At 38.4% G+C, this 22,154-nt stretch overlaps 1 protein-coding gene across 2 annotated transcripts in view; it reads left to right on the forward strand.

Annotated features, from left to right (window-relative positions):
• The window catches only part of BTAF1 (B-TFIID TATA-box binding protein associated factor 1), an 87,699-nt gene extending 71,330 nt beyond the window's left edge, over nucleotides 1-16,369 (forward strand). The window contains exons 26-38 of one of the 2 annotated variants that reach the window (XM_055560633.1): nucleotides 414-566; nucleotides 783-904; nucleotides 995-1,162; nucleotides 2,886-2,963; nucleotides 3,098-3,227; nucleotides 4,375-4,516; nucleotides 4,663-4,793; nucleotides 7,338-7,463; nucleotides 8,778-8,930; nucleotides 10,999-11,210; nucleotides 12,417-12,576; nucleotides 13,337-13,507; nucleotides 14,839-16,369. In XM_055560633.1, coding sequence (XP_055416608.1) covers nucleotides 414-566; nucleotides 783-904; nucleotides 995-1,162; nucleotides 2,886-2,963; nucleotides 3,098-3,227; nucleotides 4,375-4,516; nucleotides 4,663-4,793; nucleotides 7,338-7,463; nucleotides 8,778-8,930; nucleotides 10,999-11,210; nucleotides 12,417-12,576; nucleotides 13,337-13,507; nucleotides 14,839-14,982 — 1,890 coding nt within the window. In that variant the 3' untranslated portion in view covers nucleotides 14,983-16,369. Of the gene's footprint in view, nucleotides 1-413; nucleotides 567-782; nucleotides 905-994; nucleotides 1,163-2,885; nucleotides 2,964-3,097; nucleotides 3,228-4,374; nucleotides 4,517-4,662; nucleotides 4,794-7,337; nucleotides 7,464-8,777; nucleotides 8,931-10,998; nucleotides 11,211-12,416; nucleotides 12,691-13,336; nucleotides 13,508-14,838 lie in introns of those variants that run through there. The other variant, XR_008707176.1, reaches the window with a different exon arrangement.
• Nucleotides 16,370-22,154: the final 5,785 nt, after the last annotated feature.

The following is a 22,154-nucleotide window of genomic DNA, read 5'->3' on the forward strand; positions in this document are numbered from 1 at the left end:
ATGTCTTATCCTTTGTTATGAAATAGCTGCAGTCAGTAACCCTGTGAAAAGGTCTTAGAAATCCTGAGGGGTCTGCAGACCACATATTTAGAACCAGTACCCTGGGCAACCATCAACACTAAAATTAAGAGGCTCTATAGTAACAGCATTCCACTTAAACAATACAATTTTGTCATTATCAAGTAACACATGGTATGGAAAAAATAAGTTGTAGCTGTGTTATTAAAATAGCTTAGATGTGCTTATTTAATAACCTCATTATATAGTGCTTTTAATACCAAAGTCTTAAATATTTGTCTTCCAGTCACTAAAATGATACTATTTTTGAATTGGTTTTTCTTTGCATATATATGTGTGTGCGTGTGTGTGTGTGGGTAGCAAATCATTTTAATACACTTAAAAAACAATTTTAGGCAGGCATTCCGGACCCTCCAAATATGTCAGAAGAATTAATCCAATTGAAAGCCAAGGAAAGACACTTTTTGGAGCAATTGTTAGATGGGAAAAAGTTAGAAAATTATAAGATTCCAGTACCAATCAATGCTGAACTCAGAAAATATCAACAGGTAAAGTTTTATACTTATCTTACAAATACTGATTATTCCTTTTAAATGTACCTTGAAGAATTTAAAGATTGATTTAATAATTAAAATTCTTGTGTTTGGTGTCTTGTATCCATTTATTTCTCCCTGCCTTTGGTCTTTGTAAACATGTTCTTTACAGAAAAATATTTTTATGATCTGTTCACATTTACCATTTTTCTCTTTCTCCCAACGTTTCAGGATGGTGTGAACTGGTTAGCATTTCTTAATAAGTATAAGCTTCATGGAATTCTGTGTGATGACATGGGTTTAGGGAAGACTTTACAGTCCATCTGTATTCTAGCAGGAGATCACTGTCACAGGTAATTTTAAATGTTATGTTAACACAAGGCTTCCAGATGCTGAGCAATATAAACAAGCTGGTTAATTCATTGTGTTTTGCTATTGTAAAGGGCCCAGGAATATGCAAGATCAAAATTGGCAGAATGTATGCCACTTCCTTCCTTGGTGGTTTGTCCACCAACATTAACAGGTCATTGGGTGGATGAAGTAGGTAAATTTTGCTCCAGAGAATATCTCAATCCACTGCATTACACTGGACCTCCTACTGAAAGAATAAGGTAAGAACTGTACAACCAGAAAATGTTTAATCTTTGCTTTAAGTAGTTTGGAAGAATAAAATTTATTAAAAATGAATTCTAGTTACCTTTTTGGCGGTCAGACATAGAAACTTACTTTAACTTATTTAAGAAAAGTAAATGAACGTATTAAAAATATAATCAGTGAGACTCATCAAAATTTAAGAAGTTTCGGAACTTCCCTGATGGTCCAGTAGCTAAAACTCTGTGCTCCCAGTGCAGGGGGCCTGGGTTCAATCTCTGGTTGGTGAACTAGATCCCATGTGCTGTAATTAAAAACCACAGCTAAAACATGGCATAGCCAAATAAACCATAAAATAAATACAAAGTGTAAGGACATTAACCACTGTCAACAATCAATTAGGCTCTTAAGTTTTTGGAGCTAGGAAACTATCAAGAACCAAAACCGTTTTTGGTGCCTTTCCTAAAGTCTTGTGATCATAGCATCTCCTAGGAGCATCTGTTATTTCTTCATTTTCTATGCACTTTCCCTAAGAGCTACCTCTTCCTTCTTCCCTCTCCCCAAAAGTGCTTTTGGTGCACAGTGGCTTGCTTTAGCTGCCCTGATCCCATAGAACACTATAGTTCTATTAATACATCTCTGTTCCTAAATACAGGTGTTGAAGAGTGGTGTATCATTACTTCCAGTTTGTCTTTTAAAGCTTGGATAGTCACAGATTACTGATTAGTCTGTAGATTTGCTGCCCTTCTGTGAATTAATAGCTAACATATACTGAGCACTTACTGGTCAGGCATTAGATATTCTAGGCAGTTTTATTTACATTTATGTAATACCATGTATTCTCTTAATTACCTTATGAGGTTTGGGTACTATTATTGTTCCCAATTTGCAGATAAGGAGTCTTAAGACATGGGGCCTGGGAAGAAGATCACTCAGCTAATTAAATAGAAGGTCACTAGGTGTAATTAAATGAAGATTTGAACACAGGCAGCTCAAGAGCTTGTACTCTTAAAGAATTTACTGTAAAGGAATTCATCCATTTAAAAGTGGTAGAAACTCAAATGAGACTAGCTTAAGCAAACAGGAAATTCATTAATTATACTGAGCATCTTGGGGTGAATTCTTGCTTCAGGTACATCTAAATTACTGTTCTTCCCCATGCATAGCTTGTTCTGTTGGTCTCTACTGGACTTTTGTCTGCTATTGGTATAGATAAAAGGTCATGGGCAGTCTTAGGCCTACATTCTCCTAGCTTGGCAACTGTAATGAACAGAGATAGTCTCTGAGACTGGCCGGCCTTGATTGCGTCATGTCCCCAAACCAGCCTCCATGATTGGGGAATAAAATATTGTGAATGGCTTGATCTGATTAAACTGCTTCACCTCTTTGGTGATTATGGGGACATGTGATTGATGGCTTGTGCTCGGCCCCTAGCACAACATGGAATGCTGAAGGAATAGTGCCTCCAAGGAAGAGGTTTTGGCAAATAAAATGACCTTCACATTGTGAGTCAGGTACTCACCTCTTTTCTAATCAACTGAGTTAGGGCCACACGACCAAGTTGTAAGGAGAATGGCCTTCAGGTAGCAGGGTCATGGATGTAGAGTAAGCAGAAAGGAATATTGGGTTTGGTAGGCAGATTGAAATCACTTTCTACAATGGCATCTGTGCTTTCCACTTTGAAAGTGTATTACAAACTTGGCAGGTTCTCCATTTTCTAATCTTGCTTATTTTTAAATGCAGGTTACAGCACCAGGTCAAAAGGCACAATCTCATAGTGGCTTCCTATGATGTTGTGAGAAATGACATAGATTTCTTTAGGTAAGAATTAAAATTTTTTAAAGGAAAACAGTGTCAAATTCAGAGAGAATTGTATCTTTCTGCCTCAAAGACTCTTCATATTGTTCCTGACATGTAGTAAAAGATGCTAACATTTTTTGTTTATTCTTCCTTAGAAATATTAAGTTTAACTACTGTATTCTTGATGAAGGCCATGTCATCAAAAACGGAAAAACAAAATTGTCGAAAGCAGTAAAACAACTGACTGCTAATTATAGGATTATTCTTTCTGGAACACCAATCCAGGTAATTCTTTACCTTTTCTTTACTTGGCATTTGACAGTGAATTAAAGAAGAGGTTTTTTTTTAGTTTTTGGAATAATTTCCAGTAATTATCTTGCTTTTATAATGGCTCATTTGGTATGTAGCAGTATCTGAGCAAATCCAGTTTTAAATCTCATATTTAAAATGTGATTTTAGGCTGTAGTAGCCCATGAGTCCGGAGAAGGTGATGGCACGCCACTCCAGTACTCGTGCCTGGAAAATCCCATGGACGGAGGAGCCTGGAAGGCTGTAGTCCATGGGGTCGCGAAGAGTCAGAGACGACTGAGCGACTTCACTTTCACTTTTCACTTTCATGCCTTGGAGAAGGAAATGGCAACCCACTCCAGTGTTCTTGCCTGGAGAATCCCAGGGACGGTAGAGCCTGGTGGGCTGCCGTCTCTGGGGTCACACAGAGTCGGACGCGACTGAAGCGACTTAGTAGCAGCAGCCCATGAGTCAGAAGGCAAAGCTCAAGTGCAATTAGAAGGGTTTTACTGCAGGAAGGCAACCCACCACGGTGAGCCAGAGCTTAAGCAGGGTGAGAAGGGCTTCTGGAAGGGGTAAACAGATAGGATGGTACCTTAGGATGCACACATACTGGGAAAGCATCTAAAATGGAAAAGTGTGGGGGGGGGTGTTATTTTTTTTTTTTTTTTGGTTTTTGTTTTGTGAAACTCCCAAGTAGAGTTGGAAAGAACCTTTACCTTTTCTCATGACCCATAAGTACTGGGTAGACATGACCTATAACCAAACTCTTCTAGGTTTTCCTGCGTTGAATAAATGGTGGTGATGGCCAAATTTCTTAAATCTTGCTGTTAATCTTAGTCTCAAAAAAACCAGAAACGTATTCATCTTTCTGCTCTATTTACTACTTGATAGAACCGACCAAAAAGATTTAAATACTGTGGACCAAGGCTTATTGTGGTGGAAAAGACTTGAAAGTTCCTCTAAATAGGATACAGTATTTTCTCCAAATTTTACACAGTAAAATATAGACTCATATCCAGAAATATAGTGATAATCTTTCTCATCTATGTCATTACAGTGGGCTTTCATTATTGTTCCATTTTTAAGTTTAAGGAAATAATCCTAGCACACAAGATAACTGGTGTTCCTTTCTTATATTCAGAACAACGTTTTGGAGCTGTGGTCATTATTTGATTTCCTCATGCCAGGATTTTTGGGGACTGAACGCCAGTTTGCTGCTCGGTATGGTAAACCTATATTAGCAAGTAGGGATGCTCGAAGCTCCAGTCGAGAACAAGAAGCAGGTAGGAAAAAGAGATACCATTGTATATTCCATGCAAGTGAATCTAATTTATATCTAATTTGGGGGAAGTCATTAAATTTTATTATTAGAGAAATTAATAAGAATAATAAATAGAATAAAATTAATTCTGTTAATAATTACTAACAGGTGTTCTTGCAATGGATGCACTGCACCGCCAGGTCCTGCCATTTCTTTTGAGAAGAATGAAAGAAGATGTTTTACAGGATCTGCCACCCAAAATTATTCAAGACTATTACTGTACTCTCAGTCCTCTCCAGGTTAGGAATCTGGCGATTGTGGTTGTTGATGCTGTTTATTACTAGAATGCTTTGAGTAAGTCACAAAAGTAGTGAGTAAAGGGATTTAGCCTTTGGTTTTATTGCTCTAATCTAGCTTCTATTTCCTTAGACTTCAGGAATATTCTGTTTCAAACAGGTGTAGATAAAACCTAAATGAATGTTTGGGTATACAAGTACACATTTGGGTTTGTGCATTTTCAACACAGCATTAATACAAAATCTACTGTCATAATTGCTTTGTTATACGTCTCAAGTTAATTGAAAAAGTTGGAACATTAAAATGATGCAGTAAGAAGTAAGCAAGTGATAAAGAAGTAAGCCAGTGTTTTTAGGGCCAGAAGTCTGCCTGTGATGTCTTTTCCTTACAGCAGCATTATAGGTGTATACATCAGGGCTGAGTTGGGAAGTGGGACCTCGTCTCTTCTAAAGTATTGCCAGTAAATTTTCAAGAGAAGTATTGGCATCTGCCCAGTTCTGATTTTGTACATAGAGACCATTGTCAAAGGCGTTAATGGTATGCCTTTCCTTGTGTAGTATTTGTGTGTGTGTGTGGTATTTTTGTAAGGGGAAGCTATCTCTTGTCTTAGTAAAATACGGCCTATAAACAGGATCTTCTCTTTGAATGTTTACATTGTGTTCTAGGTTAGTAAGCATCAGTCTGTTTCAGTATCAGATGATTTCAGTTCAGTTCAGTCGCTCAGTCGTGTCCAACTCTTTGCGACCCCATGAATCGCAGCACGCCAGGCTTCCCTGTCCATCACTGTCTCCTGGAGTTCACTCAAACTCACGTCCATCGAGTCAGTGATGCCATCCAGCCATCATCCTCTGTCGTCCCCTTCTCCTCCTGCCCCCAATCCCTCCCAGCATCAGCGTCTTTTCCAATGAGTCAACTCATCACATGAGGTGGCCAAAGTATTGGAGTTTCAGCTTTAGCATCAGTCCTTCCAATGAACACCCAGGACTGATCTCCTTTAGAATGGACTGGTTGGATCTCCTTGAAGTCCAAGGGGCTCTCAAGAGTCTTCTCCAACACCACAGTTCAAAAGCATCAATTCTTTGGTGCTCAGCTTTCTACACAGTCCAACTCTCACATCCATACATGACCACAGGAAAAACCATAGCCTTGACTAGACGGACCTTTGTTAACTAATATCTCTGCTTTTTAATATGCTATCTAGGTTGGTCATAACTTTCCTTCTAAGGAGTAAGCGTCTTTTAATTTCATGGCTGCAGTCACCATCTGCAGTGGTTTTGGAGCCCCCCCCCACCCCCCCCAAAAAAAAGTCTGTCACTGTTTCCACTGTTTCCCCATCTATTTGCCATGAAGTGATGGGACCAGATGCCATGATCTTAGTTTTCTGAATGTTGAGCTTTAAGCCAACTTTTTCACTCTCCTCTTTCACTTTCAAGAGGCTTTTTAGTTCCTCTTCACTTTCCTTCTGGAGAAGGAAATGGCAACCCACTCCAGTACTCTTGCCTGGAAAATCCCATGGACGGAGGAGTGTAGTAGGCTACAGTCCATGGGGTCACAAAGAGTCGTACACGACTGAGCAACTTCACTTCACTTCACTTTCTATGCACTTCACTTTCTATGATTTAGTATGGTTCAAATGAATAAAAGATGCACAGACGTATCTGCAAAATAGCTCCTTTCCCCTCCAGTATATAGACAGTTAACCTTTTAGTATTTATCTATCCAACTTCAGTTTTGTGGACAAAACACCAATTTAAATGCTAAGAGCTCCGTGATATCAACTACATCATTTCTCGGCCTCCATCCCTTGTTTGTAAAAATCGGATTAATATTTCTTGAAAGAAAAATTTTAGAGGTAATGAGATGACTTTAAAGTAAGTATGATAAAGAAAAGGTGCCATATGAAAAAACCTGAGATATTATAGTGGTATTATAACATCAGCATAAAACACATTTAAGTAGTCTGGAGGAAGGGAGCTGCAGAGGGAAGTGACATCTGGGTTTGTTTTGCACCTACAGGTTTTTATTCTGTGACTTCTGTTCTTCAGCACTATAGATTTCTTCCCTTTCTCATTGTTTTAACATATACAAGGCAGGAACCCAGACTCATAAGGAAGTACTTTAAACTTGGTGTGGGTTCTGCAGTTAGTATCTTTTTTAAAACTTGGTCTTTTGAAACATACCTGTTAGGGTCTTGACCATGTAACGTCACTTAAGGAAGATTTCCTCATTTACTTGTAAGGGTTCAGGTTCTCTTTTATCGGTAACTTATTTAACTTCATGAATAGAGTGGAAAAATTTAATTTAGGATTATTTGACAATTTTTTAAAAAATATTTTAGCAGCTGAACAATGTGTTAAACTTGTTTTCTAAATGTAATTTAAAAGGAATCTACCATGATGCAGTGGATCATCTATATTCAAGTAGGTTATGTAATTCATTTTCTTTGATGAGGGCTGATTTACATTGCTGTTCTTACTGGCCTTTTCTAGTCATGTTTTGAACAATTGAAAAAAATATGCTTACTGTTTTTGTGGGGGAATTTACAGGTTCAGCTCTATGAGGATTTTGCTAAGTCTCGTGCCAAGTGCGATGTTGATGAAACAGTTTCTTCAGCTGCACTTTCTGAAGAAACCGAAAAACCAAAGCTTAAAGCTACAGGTCATGTATTCCAGGTACATATTATAGCCCACTTTTTAAATGTTAAATTTTGTGTATACATTCTTGAAAATAGGTAAAAGAGCCAAATTAATTTTCATGTTCGTAATTAGTAATAATAGGTAATTTAATATTAAAATTAAAGTGAAAACTGCAATATGTTATTACATGAAGAGTTTTAAAATAGAGAATTTTTGTTTCCTATTCAAAAAATATTTGAATACCTACCACAAGGCAGTAATTTTTCTAACCTCAGGGGTTAATTAAAGCAGTGAACAAGACCCTAGGGGTGAAAAATATAATAAAAAACATGTATCATGTAAAAGAAAATCAACTATGGGCTTATACAGTATAGGAGTCAGGGTAGGTTGTAGTTTTTCAACAGGGTGATCAGGGATGTACTGAGGAAGTGACATTTGAGCAAAGATCTGAATGAAGGTTGAGGCATGTAGATTCGTGGGAGGAAATTATTCCAGGCAGAGACATTACATACAGTGCAGAAGTCCTGAGACAGATGATGAATGAGAAAAAAGAGAAAGCGTCAACTCATTTTTTTTCCCTTTTGAAATATTCCACTGTAGAATATCTCCCAACCCTGCCTTGTCACCAAGATATGAAGATATTAAAATACTACAGCATTTTTAAAGATAGAATCAGGAAAAGGTGATTCTGAAAGCTCATACCTCTCCCAGTTTTATCATAGTGCCCAGCAATGTAGCTTACTGATGCAAATCTATGTGCCAAACAAAAGTGAGACCCAAATCAGAGGCCAAGTAAATGACAAAAGACAAGGGTATGGCTGAGTCAGAGGAAACAAGACCTGACTCTCAAACACAACTACACAGTTCCACCCTCCCTGTCCCACCACCAGACCTGTTGAATCAAAATACTGTGTAGAGGGGAGAGATTTACAGATTTAAGAGGGTCGTATGAAGTTTTCATACTCACTAATGTTTGACGAACCTTCCTTTAGGAAATGATGTCTAATTCTAGAATCCTCTAGCAACATTATAAGGCACTTTCAGTTCAAAAGGGTTAGCTATAGGAGCTAATAAGACTTTCTGTCATGAGAAGGTCATTGGTCTAGTGGGGAAGATAGACATCACTGTACAATTTATATGTTATAAATTCTATCACAGAAGTAAACACAAATTGCACAAGAAGTACAGATGAAGACATCACAAATAAGATATTTGAACTGGTTCTTTAAGAATAAATAGGAGTCGTAAGAAAGGCATTCTAGACAGATGCAGTAGCACAGGAAGACACTAAGATAACAAATATTTGTGTCACGTGAAGGAGACTTCCATATACTTTTTTCTCTCTTAAAGGCATTACAGTACTTACGTAAACTGTGCAACCATCCAGCATTAGTCTTAACACCTCAGCATCCAGAGTTCAAGAGTACTACTGAAAAACTTGCAGCTCAGAATTCTTCTCTCCATGATATTCAGCATGCCCCTAAACTCTCAGCTTTGAAACAAGTACGTACGTCTTTTAAGTGTTAGATGTGTGTTGTACATTCCTGATCAGTAACAGTAGGTAAATGTGCTTTTCTAAAAGATTACTGATGTGTTCACCATTTTCAAAAATTTGGTTTGTTAAATTTTTGATACAGCTTTTTAAAAAATTGTGGTAAAGTATAACAAATGCCACTTTAACTGTTTTTGAAATGTAGAATTCTGTGGCATTAATTACATTCAGTGTTATGTACCCATCACCACTATTCCAGAATTTTCCCATCATCCAGATAGAAACTCTGTACCTATATTTATTTTTGGCTGTACCATGCAGCACACAGGATCTTAGATTGAACCCGTGCCCCCTGCATAGGGAGTGAGCAGTCTTAACCACCCAGCTACCAGGGAAGGCCTGAAACTCTACCTATTCAGCAGTAACTTCCCACTTTACTTTCTATAACCCTGGGAACCTCTAATCGACTTGGTCTGTGTGAATATACCTGTTCTAAATATTTCATGGGATCACATGTTTGTTCTTTGGTGGTTGGCTAGCTTTACTTATTTCCAGGTTTTCTTCACGTCACAGCATACATCAGCACTTCGTTTTTATGGCCAAGTAATATTCCTCTATTGTTGCTGGTACAGCCACCACCGCCACGTTCTGGGCTTCCCTGCTGGCTCAGATGGTAAAGAATCGACCTGCAGTGCAGGAGACCAGGGTTCCATCTCTGGTTCAGGACGGTCCCCTGGAGGAGGGCATAGCAACCCAGTCCAGTACTCTTGCCTAGAGAACCCCCTGGACAGAAGAGCCTGGAGGCTAGGGTGCATGGGCTCACAGAGTCAGACACACTAAGCACAGCGCAGCAAGCCACGTTTCGTTTCTCCAGTCATGTGCTGATGGACACTTGGGTTGCTTCCACCTCTGGCTATTGTGAATAATGCTGCAGTGAACATTACAAGTATCTGTTTGAGTTCTTTAGGTATAGATATGAGAGTGAAACTGCTGGATTACATAGTTATTCTGTGGTTAACTTTTGAAGGAACCACCAAACCTTTCCACAGTGGCTGTAACGTTTACATTGCAAGCCATATGCCAGGGTTCTGACTCCTCTACATCCTCCCCAAGATTTTCCTTTTTCTAATTTAACCATCACTGTAGGTACGAGATGGTGTCACATTGTTGATTTGATTAGTTTTCCCTAATGACTAATAATGGTTTTTTTTCATGTGCTTAAGACATATCTTCTTTGGAGAAATACCTGTTGAAGTCTTTCAACTATTTTTTTCATTGGACTGTTTCTTTTGGTTGAGTTTTAGGAGTTTATATTCTAGGTGTTAAGCCTTTATCAGATATATAATTTGCAAATACTTTCTCCAATTCTATAGATTCTTTTCACTTTCTTGATAATGATGACCTCCATGGCTTCTGATGAGAAAACAGGTGTTAATCTCATTGAGAATCCCTTTCACATGAAGTCACTTCTGGGCATTCCCTGGTGGTCCAGTGGTTAGGACTCGGCACTTTCACTGCCAGGGCCTGGGTTTGATCCCTGACCAGGAAACTTAAGATCCCACAAAATCATGCGGTGCAGGGGTGGTGGGAGTCACTTTTCCCTTGGTGTTTTCACGATTTCTCTTTTTGTCACTGTGATTATCACTCTGATTATAATGTATGGTCTTGTGGACCATTTGAATTTATTTTTCTAGAAACTGCTTACTCTGCCATTTTGCTCGTATCACTTGTAGTAAGTACATCATATCACAGACTGAGCTCCTTATTGCAAAACTCAGCTTTTAGTTTATCTACCCTTAAAAGAAAAACCTTTTTAAAATCTGGACTTCAGTTATTGTTTTAGGTTTTATAGCTTTTCTGGCTTAAGTTTTATTGAGAATAATTAATGGATGAAGAGTGTTGATTTCACATGGGCTAGAGTAGAAAATATTATATAACGATAGCCCAGAATGCTAACCTGTTTTTCAGGTCACAGGTAAGTTAACCTTTTCTCACCACAAAGAGAAGCATTTATTTCAGTGAGATTGATTGCCTACTTTTATGGGACACCTGTATATAACAAGTGATTCTTTCTTCAAGTTGCTGTTGGACTGTGGTTTGGGAAATGGCAGTACTTCCGAGAGTGGCACAGAGTCTGTAGTAGCCCAGCACAGGATACTGATCTTCTGTCAACTTAAAAGCATGCTTGATATAGTGGAGCATGATCTTCTCAAACCTCATTTACCCTCTGTCACCTACTTGAGATTGGATGGTAGCATACCTCCTGGTCAGAGGCATTCCATTGTTTCACGGTAAGTGTCTTCTGAAACTCATAAATAAGTTATAGTCAGTCTATTACTATTACTCACATAGAAGTTTGCCCACGAGCTACTTTGACTAAATATCTGAAAATGTGTTTTATTATATAATTCAACCCAAGTAAATCTTTAAAATACAGAAGTGCAGAAATGTAATTGAGTAGTTTGTTTAGCTAGGGGGAAAGAACTCTATTAGGAAAGCATCCTAATGGGCATGAAAGAAGTTTAAGGCATCAAAACAGAGAGGTAACTGTTTCCCCTTCATCTGTATTTGGTGGTTGGGGTAAGAGGTGGCAAACAGGTGGCTTCACTATGACCTTTATCCTCATCTCTCCATCTGCACTGAGAACAAGACGGAAGCTGGCCTGGCTTGGAAGCAGTCTCTTGAGTGCAGTGTTTCTTGTATGTGGTCTGCTTTAGAAATTTCCGTGGTTCATTTTTTAAAATGCAGATTCCTAGGATCTGTCATGCAGGCTGCTGACTTCAAAGCATTTTTAACAGACATTCCTAAGAGATCTTAAGGCACAAAACAGAGACCTAGGAAGGGACTTAAAACCAGGTTTGACTCCTAACTCCACCATCAAAGCAGTGTTCTCTTGGGCACTAATGTTTATTATCCACACAGCCTGGGTCTCTTTCAAATAGTAATATCCTTATAGAGTTACTGTAACAAATAATATAAAGCATATAAAGTAAAGCCCGGTGTTTGTCTCAGTCAGTAATAAATAATAGCTTGGTAATGTTAGTTTTTCTTTTTCCTAGAAGCTACTAGATGTTGTCAATATCTTCTAGGACTAGTATGATTTTAGCAACCCTTACCACCCTAATCTTCTGCCTTCCCTGACTGATCTGACCTTTGCCCACACTGTTCTGTCTCCATATGTTAAAGGTTCATACTTGGGTTTTGTCTTAGTATTCCATTTTTGAAAATTACTCAAGTACATTTTGCAATTGGACTTAATTGCTAGGTATGAAATTTCTAACATGTTATAGAATACCTTTTTTCTACTACTAAAGATGTTATGTATATTTAAAAGAAGGTAGTCTCAACTTTAGTGGTCACAGAAATGGCTGTATCATGGATTTATAAAGCAATGTTCTTATTTGTGCTCTTTAACATTCATTAAACTTTTAAGTGTCTGTTATTGGAACTTTAGGAAGCAATGTACTAATTTTATTTTTTAATATCTATGTTTTTAGGTTTAACAATGATCCATCCATAGATGTTCTTTTACTTACAACTCATGTTGGTGGCCTGGGGCTTAACTTAACAGGCGCTGATACGGTGGTATTTGTGGAGCATGACTGGAATCCCATGCGTGATCTACAAGCCATGGACCGGGCGCATCGCATTGGGCAGGTGAAAGTCAGCGCTCACAGGCATTAACTGGCTCACTGGGGACAGTACTTCCCCCAAAAGACAAAGTCTTGGTTTGAGTTCCTATTTTTATGTTAATAAGTGTTGTGACATTAGGTGAGTCACTTGATTTTGTTGCACAACTTTCTCACACATTAAATGAGGTGCTTGGGCCAAGAAAACCTGGTATACTATCCATTCCTCATATTCTGTGATTGCAAACATTTTAAGGTCTTGGGCACAGATTTTTAAAAAACCTGCAATCCTAATTCAGTAGTAGTCAAGTACCTAAACTGCTAAGTCACTTCAGTTGTGTCCGACTCTGTGCGACCCCATAGACAGCAGCCCACCAGGCTCCCCCATCCCTGGGATTCTCCAGGCAAGAACACTGGAGTGGGTTGCCATTTCCTTCTCCAGTGCATGAAAGTGAAAAGTGAAAGTGAAGTCGCTCAGTCGTGTCCGACTCCTAGCGACCCCATGGACTGCAGCCTACCAGGCTCCTCCGTCCATGGGATTTGCCAGGCAAGAGTACTGGAGTGGGTTGCCACTGCCTTCTCCCAAGTACCTAAAACAAGCATACAAATCCCTCTGATTTGGTGAATCTCAAAGCTTATCTATTTATTTGTGCTGCTGCTGTTGCTAAGTCACTTCAGTCATGTCCGACTCTATGCGACCCCATAGATGGCAGCCCACCAGGCTCCCCTGTCCCTGGGATTCTCCAGGCAAGAACACTACAGTTGCTTAACTTCTTTTTCTCATTCAGAAACGTGTGGTTAATGTGTACCGATTGATAACCAGAGGAACACTGGAAGAGAAAATAATGGGTTTGCAGAAATTCAAGATGAACATAGCAAATACTGTTATTAGCCAAGAGAATTCTAGTTTGCAGAGTATGGGGACAGATCAACTCCTTGATCTGTTTACTCTTGATAAGGTAAAGAACTTATACAATTTTTGTATTTATGTGTTCAGACTTCTGGCAGTACTTGATAAAAGTATTAAAAGGGGCAGCAAAGGTGTTCACTTTAGTATCAACTAGATAACCCTTTGAGGGCATTTTTGATGTCCAGATAAAACTCTCGGATACTAGGGGATGTTTGAAGTTTGGAGTTTCTGATTGATGGCTCTAGCGTGCTCCCTGGGTTTTCTTTGCTTAGCTGTCCTTTACAGGTAGGAACTATCTCAAGTCAGCTAGACCTGACTCTCCATTCCTTGCCCTGCCTCCAGTTAACTAACTGGTGACTCGAAGCAAATTAACTTCTCTGGGCGTCTTCACTCTTGGCAGGATAACAATGCCTATATTACCACAAAAGTATGAAGATAATAGGTATTTTTGTTATTGTGGATGACAGAACTAATAGAAAATAAGCATTAGCAAAGAATACACCAGCTGGAAATACTGTCGGTTTAATAATGTAAAACGAATAGGGTTGATTTAAAGTCCTGTGTAGGTTCAGAAAATCAACTGTACGCTCAGTATAAATTATGGTAAGAGATGGCTTTATATAATGCAATTAAGCCAGCTATAATAACAGGGTTATCAGGTCCAAATTTTAGAGAAAGTAGTTTCCCTCTGTATGTTAAGCCACACTTAGGTGTGGCATTTGCAACAGTAACAAATTAATCCCCAAAAGGTAGCCAGAATGGACAAAGGTTCCTTAAGCCTGTCATGTAAGGTAGAGAGAACAAGATCTGTGTAACCTAGAAAAAAGGCTCAAAGAAACATGGATTGCTTCAAATGTATTTTTATTTCATTAGAATATTCTTATGGGTGACTTCTTTCAGCGAGCAGAACTGGGCTCAAGGGGTCTTCCAGGGAAGCAAGAGCTGTTGCCATAAACCATCTTACTAGCAAAATCTGAATATATGAGATCTTGATTATTGTGCTTTGTACTCTGTTATATAAGAGTGTCCTTGTTCTTGGGGTAAAGGGACATAAATAATATCTACAACTTACTCTGAATTGGTTTGGGGAAAGGCTGATGTATATCTAATTTTGTAATATATATACAGGGAGGAAGAATGATAGAGCCCAAAGTGACACAGTTAACAATGAGTTCTTTGCAATGGTCTTAAAATTCTTCTCAAATAAAAAGCATAAAATGGTAAATTATTAGGGCAGTGGAAAATAATACGAGATCATTAGCTTCCCCACAGTTGGAAGTGTTTTCAACTCTGTTGAAAAAGTGCTGTCTTAGAAATAAGTGCGGTATTTTAAAGAAAAAATTTTTGAAATTTTCCATTTTATCTTTCTTCCAATTCAAGGATGGCAAAGCAGAAAAAGCTGAGGCCTCTACTTCTGGCAAAACAAGTATGCGATCGATTCTTGAAAACCTGAGCGACCTTTGGGATCAAGAGCAGTATGATTCAGAGTACAGCCTGGAAAACTTTATGCATTCTCTCAAGTAACTATCGAATATTTTAAATGCAATTGCTGCTAGTTCAGTAACATTTCTGCTGATATTCAGCAAATTTCAAAGTTTATGGTGAACTTTTAGCTCAATTTGTAAATAGATCTGAAGAATATTCAGCATAACGCTGGTCCTTGTTTCACTGGGGGGAACAAGTTATTCTCAAACATTTGCACTGTATTAAATTTAAATGTTAATGTGAAAAATGGTTTAAATTTTACACGCTGAATAGCGCAGAGCAGAGGAACCAAGCCAGGTTTACATGTGCTACCATGGGTGTCCTTACAGGGAACGAGCCGCCTGTCTTTACATAGTCACACTTTGTACAATAATATCCACGAGTACTTCAGTGTTCATGTACATTTTTTCTTTTAAATAGAACTTGTTTTTTATAAATGATTAAAACTAGGGCTTTTTTTTGTATAAAAGCCTTAATGAGCCATAATTTTAAGAATAATGACTACAATTATTGGTTACGCTTGGAACATGAGAATCTTAGAATGAATTGAACCAGGCCCTTGCGGGAAACGTTTATATATTTAATGCAGAGGCATAGTGTTTTTCAAATCTTTAACATCATTTTGTCAACTTTTAAAATATTATCAACTATTCTAAATACAAGTAATGTTCTATTTAAGCCTATCATAACATCCTGTTAAGAGGGTGTTTTTTAATTTATCTAAGGGCTAGGATATAGCCAGATTCAGAGAACATATGTACTCAATAGGTTTCAATCATATATATAATATATTTTTTGTAACTATGAACATATACAGTTTTCCAGAAGTAGATTTTACACTGTTTAGAATTTCAAAATCTATGGTGAAAAGACTGTTTATTGTAGTAATGCATGACTGAAGCATAAAAGGGAGAAATGATTCCTTTATATACACAAACATACATAAATACACATATCTATATGCACAGGCATACCTGTCCTGCATCTGAAAAGGTGCTTGGTATTGGCACTAAAATCATGTAGTTATACTGGGCAGCAATAATTGGGCATGAAGCTGATTAGTGTTAGAAAAGTGAGCTCAATAGCAAGGGTGGGTATATGTATATAGATATGCATGTATGTGTATATATATAATTTTATAAATTTCACACATAAATTAATACATGCCTGTGTGTATATAAATATGTATGGATATATTTGTATATACATGTACAGGAAATAGACATCCCCCAGGTTTGTGGCTGGCCATACACATAGGCATCGGTTTAAAAACCATCAGACCTCAGCTGTAAAATAACTTTGTTGTTATACTGTTCTGCAGCATTTAGACATGGACATGTGTCACATTTCAGTAGCTTTGACAACCATACTGTAACATTAAACATAGCATTCCACAAGAGAATAAAAAAAAGATTTAACTGCAAAATATGTGTAACTGTGTGTTATTTGTAGGAAATGATCACTAGAAAAAGCAAAAGATTAGATACATCCTAAAAAAAAAAAAAACTTTTTTCTTTCTAATGGTTATTTTTTTCATTATTGAGAGTTATGTCAAATTCAATAGAAGACCAAAAGGAAATTCCTGACTGTACATAGAACATCCATTCAGTACAGCACATAGTAAGCTGTTTGGGAATGTGACCACTTAGAGGCAAAAGTGGGGAGACTATAAGAACATAATAGAAATTACAGGAAAAAAAAAAAAAAAGCACTGTTCCAGTTCCTTAATCTCAGCACAGTCTTACACGTCCTGATTAAAGATAGACCTCCCCAATTTCCCAGAACACTTGCTGGCAGCATCCAAACTGACTGTAGGAGCATGTGTTATGAAGTGCCCGAGTAGACAGTGTGAGGCTATAAAGCGAAAACTTCACTTGTGCCAATTAACAGAAAATATTTGCCATCCAACAAGTCAGTGTCAGACATCAAAAACTGCCTCTTGGGACTTACCTGCTGGTCCAGTGGCTGGGAAAGCTGGACAGCTACATGAAGAATGATATTAGAACATTCCCTAGTACCACAGACAGAAATAAACTCTGAATGGATTAAAGACCTGAATGTAAGGCCAGACACTATAAAACTCTTAAAGGAAACCATAGGCAGAACACGGTAATATAAATCACAGCAAGATCTTTTTTGACCCACTTAAGCATAATGAAAATAAAAACAAAAATAAATAGGACCTAATTAAACTTAAAAGCTTTTGCACAGCAAAGGAAACTATACGACAAAAAGACAACCCTTAGAATGGGAGAAAATATTTGCAAACAAAGCAACTGACAAATGATTAATGATGTCTAAAATACACAAGCAGTTCATGTAGCTCAATATAGAAAGAAAAAACAAACCAGCCCAATCAAAAGAAAAAAAAAAAAGCGTGGAAGACCTAAGTGGACATTTTTCCAAAGATGACATACTGATGGCCAACACACATGAAAAGACGCCTACGTTGCTAATGTTTGGAGAAATGCAACCCAAACTTCAGTGAGATGTCACCTCACACTGGTAAAACACTCATCAAAAAATCTGCAAACGATAAATGCTGGAGAGGGTAAGGAGAGAAGGGAACCTTCTTAGTGGGAGTGTAAACTGATGGAAAACAGTATGGAGGTTCCTTAAAAAATTAAAAATAGAACTACCATATGAACCAGCAATCCTATTACTGGGCATATACACAGAGAAGAGTAGAATTCAATAAGACACAGGTACGCCAGTGTTCACTGCAACAATATCCACAATAGCCAGGACATGGTAGCAACCTAAATGTCCGTAAACAGAGGAAAGGATAAAGAAGATGTGGTGCATTTATATAATGGTATATCACTCAGCCATAAAAAAGGGACAAAATTCAGTCATTAGTAGAGACATGGATGGACCTAGAGCGTGTCATGCACGGTGAAGTCAGAAAAACAGATGCTGTATATTAACACATATATGTGGAGTCTAGAAAAATGGTACAGATGATCTTATTTGCAAAGCAAAAATAGAGATGTAGAGAACAAATATACAGATACCAAGGAGGAAAGGGGAGGGGAGCACTGGGAGACTGGGATTGACGTATATATGCTACTGATTGCTGTTGTCGTCATTCAGTCGCAAAGTCATGTCTCACTCTCTTGTGACTCCGTAAACTGTAGATGGACAGACCCCTCTGTCCATGGGATTTCCCAGGCAAGAATACTGGAGTGGGTTGCCATTTCCTCCCGACACCAGGTATCAGACCTGAGTCTCCAGCTGACTGCAGACCAGAAAATTTGTAAATGGATGGTTTGATGTTACTGCAAATAATAATAATACAGAACAGATCTGGGTGGAAAAAAAATAAAACCAAATGTGTCTCCATCTCCGTTTTGGTTCTTGCAGAGCTGGGTAAATGGTGTCATGAGGAGATACAGAACACTGAAAAAGGAACAGATTGGGAAAGGGGAGAGTAGGAAATCAAGAATTATCTTTTGGTTGTTAAATTGAGATCCTTGTATCAAAAGTAGAGATGCTGACTTAAAGGAAAGGTCAACCTGGAAATAAATTTGGGGAAGGCAGTATTTGTAAGACGTGTGGGACCGAATGAGATCTCCTGCAGTATTATTTATATAGTGAAGTACTATACAGCAGGGAAAAATCAATGAGTATAACATGGATAAGTCTCAAAAACTTGAGGTTGAATGCAAAAATAATATGTATAGTCAAGTCTATTTATATATACTAAAAACAGGCAAAAATGAAACACTTATTTGATATATACAAATAAATCACATTGTTATTTCACATTTGAAAAATAAAAAACTGAGTGACATTCATATGAACAACACATTGATTATGTCTTACTCTGGTGATGGAAGTAAAGTCCAATGCTGTAAAGAACAATACTGCATAGGAACCTGGAATGTTAGGTCCATGAATCAAGGTAAATTGTAAGTGGCCAAAGAGGAGATGACATCAAACAGGAGAGTGGACATCGATTTTAGGAATCAGTGAACTAAAATGGACTGGAATAGGTGAATTTAACTCAGAGGACCATTATATCTACTACTGTGGGCAAGAATCCCTTAGAGGAAATGGAGTAGCCCTCATAATCAACGAGAGAGTCCAAAACGCAGTACTTGGATGCAATCACAAAAACGACAGAAGGATGTTTGTTCGTTGCCAAGACAAACCATTCAAGAATATCACAGTAATCCAAGTCTATGCCCCAACCAGGCACGCTGAAGAAGCTGAACAGTTCTGTGAAGACCTACAAGACCTAGAACTAACACCCCCAAAAAAGATGTCCTTTTCATTATAGGGGACTAGAATGCAAAAATAGGTATCAACAGATACCTGGAGTAACAGGTAAATTTGGCCTTGGAACACAAAATGTAGCAGAGCAAAGGCTAATAGAGTTCTGCCAAGAGAACACACTGGTCATAGCAAACACCCTCTTCCAACAGCACAAGAGAAGACTCTACACATGGACATCACCAGATGGTCAATACCAAAATCAGATTGATTATATTCTTTGCAGTCAAAGATGGAGAAACTCTATACGGTCAGCCAAAACAAGACCGGGAGCTGGCTGTGACTCAGATCATGAACTCCTTATTGCCAAATTCAGACTTAAATTGAAGAAAGTAGGGAAAACCACTAGACCATACAGGTATGACCTAAAGCAAATCCCTTACGATTATACGGTGGAAGTGACTAACAGATTCAAGGGATCAGATCTAATAGAGGGCCAGAAGAACTATGGACGGAGGTTCGTGACATTTTACAGGAAGCAGGGATCAATACCATCCCCAAGAAAAATGGAAAAAAGGCAAAATGGTTGTCTGAGGACGCCTTACAAATAGCTGGGAAAAGATGAGAAGCGAAAGGCAAAGGAAAAGATATACCCATTTGGCAGCACGGTTCCTTTTGCGAAAGGTAAAAGGAAAGACATACCCATTTGAACGCAGAGTTCCAAAGAATAACAGAGATAAGAAAGCCTTCCTAACTGATCAACACAAAGAAAGAGGAAAACAATAGAATGGGAAAGACTAGAGATCTCTTCAAGAAAATTAGAGATACCAGGGGAACATTTCATGCAAAGATGGGCACAATAAAGGACAGAAATGGCATGGACCTAACAGAAGTAGAAGATATTAAGAAGAGGTGGCAAGAATACACAGAAGAATGATACAATAAAGATCTTCATGACCCAGATAACCATGACAGTGTAATCACTCGCCTAAAGCCAGACATCCTGGAATGCGAAGTCAAGTGGGAAGCATCACTACGAACAAAGCTAGTGGAGGGGATAGAATTCCAGTTGAGCTATTTCAAATCCTGAAAGGTGATACTGTGAAAGTGTTGCACTCAATATGGCAGCAAATTTGGAAAACTCAGCAGTGGCCACAGGACTGGAAAAGGTCAGTTTTCATTCCAATCCCAAAGAAAGGCAATGCCAAAGAATGTTCAAACTACTGCACAATTGCACTCATCTCACACTCTAGCAAAGTACTGCTCAAAATTCTTCAAGCCAGGCTTCAACAGTAAGTGAACCGTGAACTTCCAGATGTTCAAGCTGGATTCAGAAAAGGCAGAGGAACCAGAGATCAAATTGCCAACATCCACTGGATCATCGAAAAAGCAAGAGAGTTCCATTAAAAAAAATTCTACTTCTGCTTTATTGACTATGCCAAAGCCTCTGACTGTGTGGATCACCACAAACTGTGAGAAAATCTTCAAGAGATGGGAATATCAGATCACCTTCCTGCCTCCTGAGAAATCTGTATACAGGTCAAGAAGCAACAATTAGAACTGGACTTGGAACAACAGACAGGTTCCAAATCGGGAAAGGAGTACATCAAGGCTGTTTTCTGTCACCCTGCTTATTTAATTTATATGCAGAGTACATCATGCAAAATGCTGGGCTGGATGAAGCACAAACTGGTGGAATCATGATTGCTGGAAGAAATACCAGTAACCTCAGATATGCAGATGACACCACCCTTATGGCAGAAAGTGAAGAAGAACTAAAGAGCATCTTGATGAAAGTGAAAGAGGAGAGTGAAAAAGTTCACATAAAACTCAACACTCAGAAAACTAAGATCAGGGCATCCGGTCCCATCACTTTATGGCAAATAGATGGGGAAACAATGGAAACAGTGACATACTTTATTTTCTTGGGCTCCAAAATCACTGCAGATGGTGATTGCAGCCATGAAATTGAAAGATGCTTGCTGCTTGGAAGAAGAGTTACGACCAACCTAGACAGCATATTAAAAAGCAGAGATATTACTTTGCCAATAAAGGTCCGTCTAGCCAAGGCTATGGTTATTCCAGTGGTCAGGTATGGATGTGAGAGTTGGACTATAAAGAAAGCTGAGTGCTGAAGAATTGATGCTTTTGAACTGTGGTGTTGGAGAAGACTCTTGAGAGTCCCTTGGACTGCAAGGAGATCCAACTAGTCAATCCTAAAGGATATCAGTCCTGAATATTCACTGGAAGGACTGATGTTGAAGCTGAAACTCCAATACTTCGGCAACCTGATGCGAAGAACCGACTCATTTGAAAAGACCCTGATGCTGGGAAAGACTGAAGGTGAGAGGAGAAGGGGACAACAGAGGATGAGATGGTTGGATGGCATCACTGACTGAATGGACGTGAGTTTGAGTAAGCTCCCGGAGTTGGTGATGGACAGGGAGGCCTGGCATGCTGCAGTCCATGGGGTTGCAAAGAGTTGGACACAACTGAGCGACTGAACTGAACTCTGTACCAAACACAATGGGAGAAGCTTAAAAACCAGTGAGGAGGGAGAGGATACATAAGCCAACAGCTCACACAGTCACATTAACCTCAGAAGTAGACCTCGAGGCAGAAACTATTTGGAGTAAAGACAGGTATCTCATAATGATAAAGTGATTTCAGTTAACCAGGAAGTTAGAACAACTCCAAATTGATATACACCTCAAAATCCATAAAGGACAAATAGACAACTACTTCAAAGGAAATGGACAAGGAATATTAAGAGGTCTTAACACACCTCCTTCAGTAGAATAAGCAGACCCTCCCACTCCCAAAAAAGGCAGCAGTGTATAAGTAATTTGAATAATACAGTTAATAAACATGACAACTGACAGAACTGCAGAATACATTCTTTGGAAGCTTATGTGTAACATTCACTAAAACTGACCATACGCTGAGTCATAATGCAAGTCCCAGCAAATTTTTAAAAAATTAAAATCACATATACA

This window comes from Bubalus kerabau, chromosome 22, assembly GCF_029407905.1.
Source record: "Bubalus kerabau isolate K-KA32 ecotype Philippines breed swamp buffalo chromosome 22, PCC_UOA_SB_1v2, whole genome shotgun sequence".
NCBI lineage: Eukaryota > Metazoa > Chordata > Mammalia > Artiodactyla > Bovidae > Bubalus > Bubalus kerabau.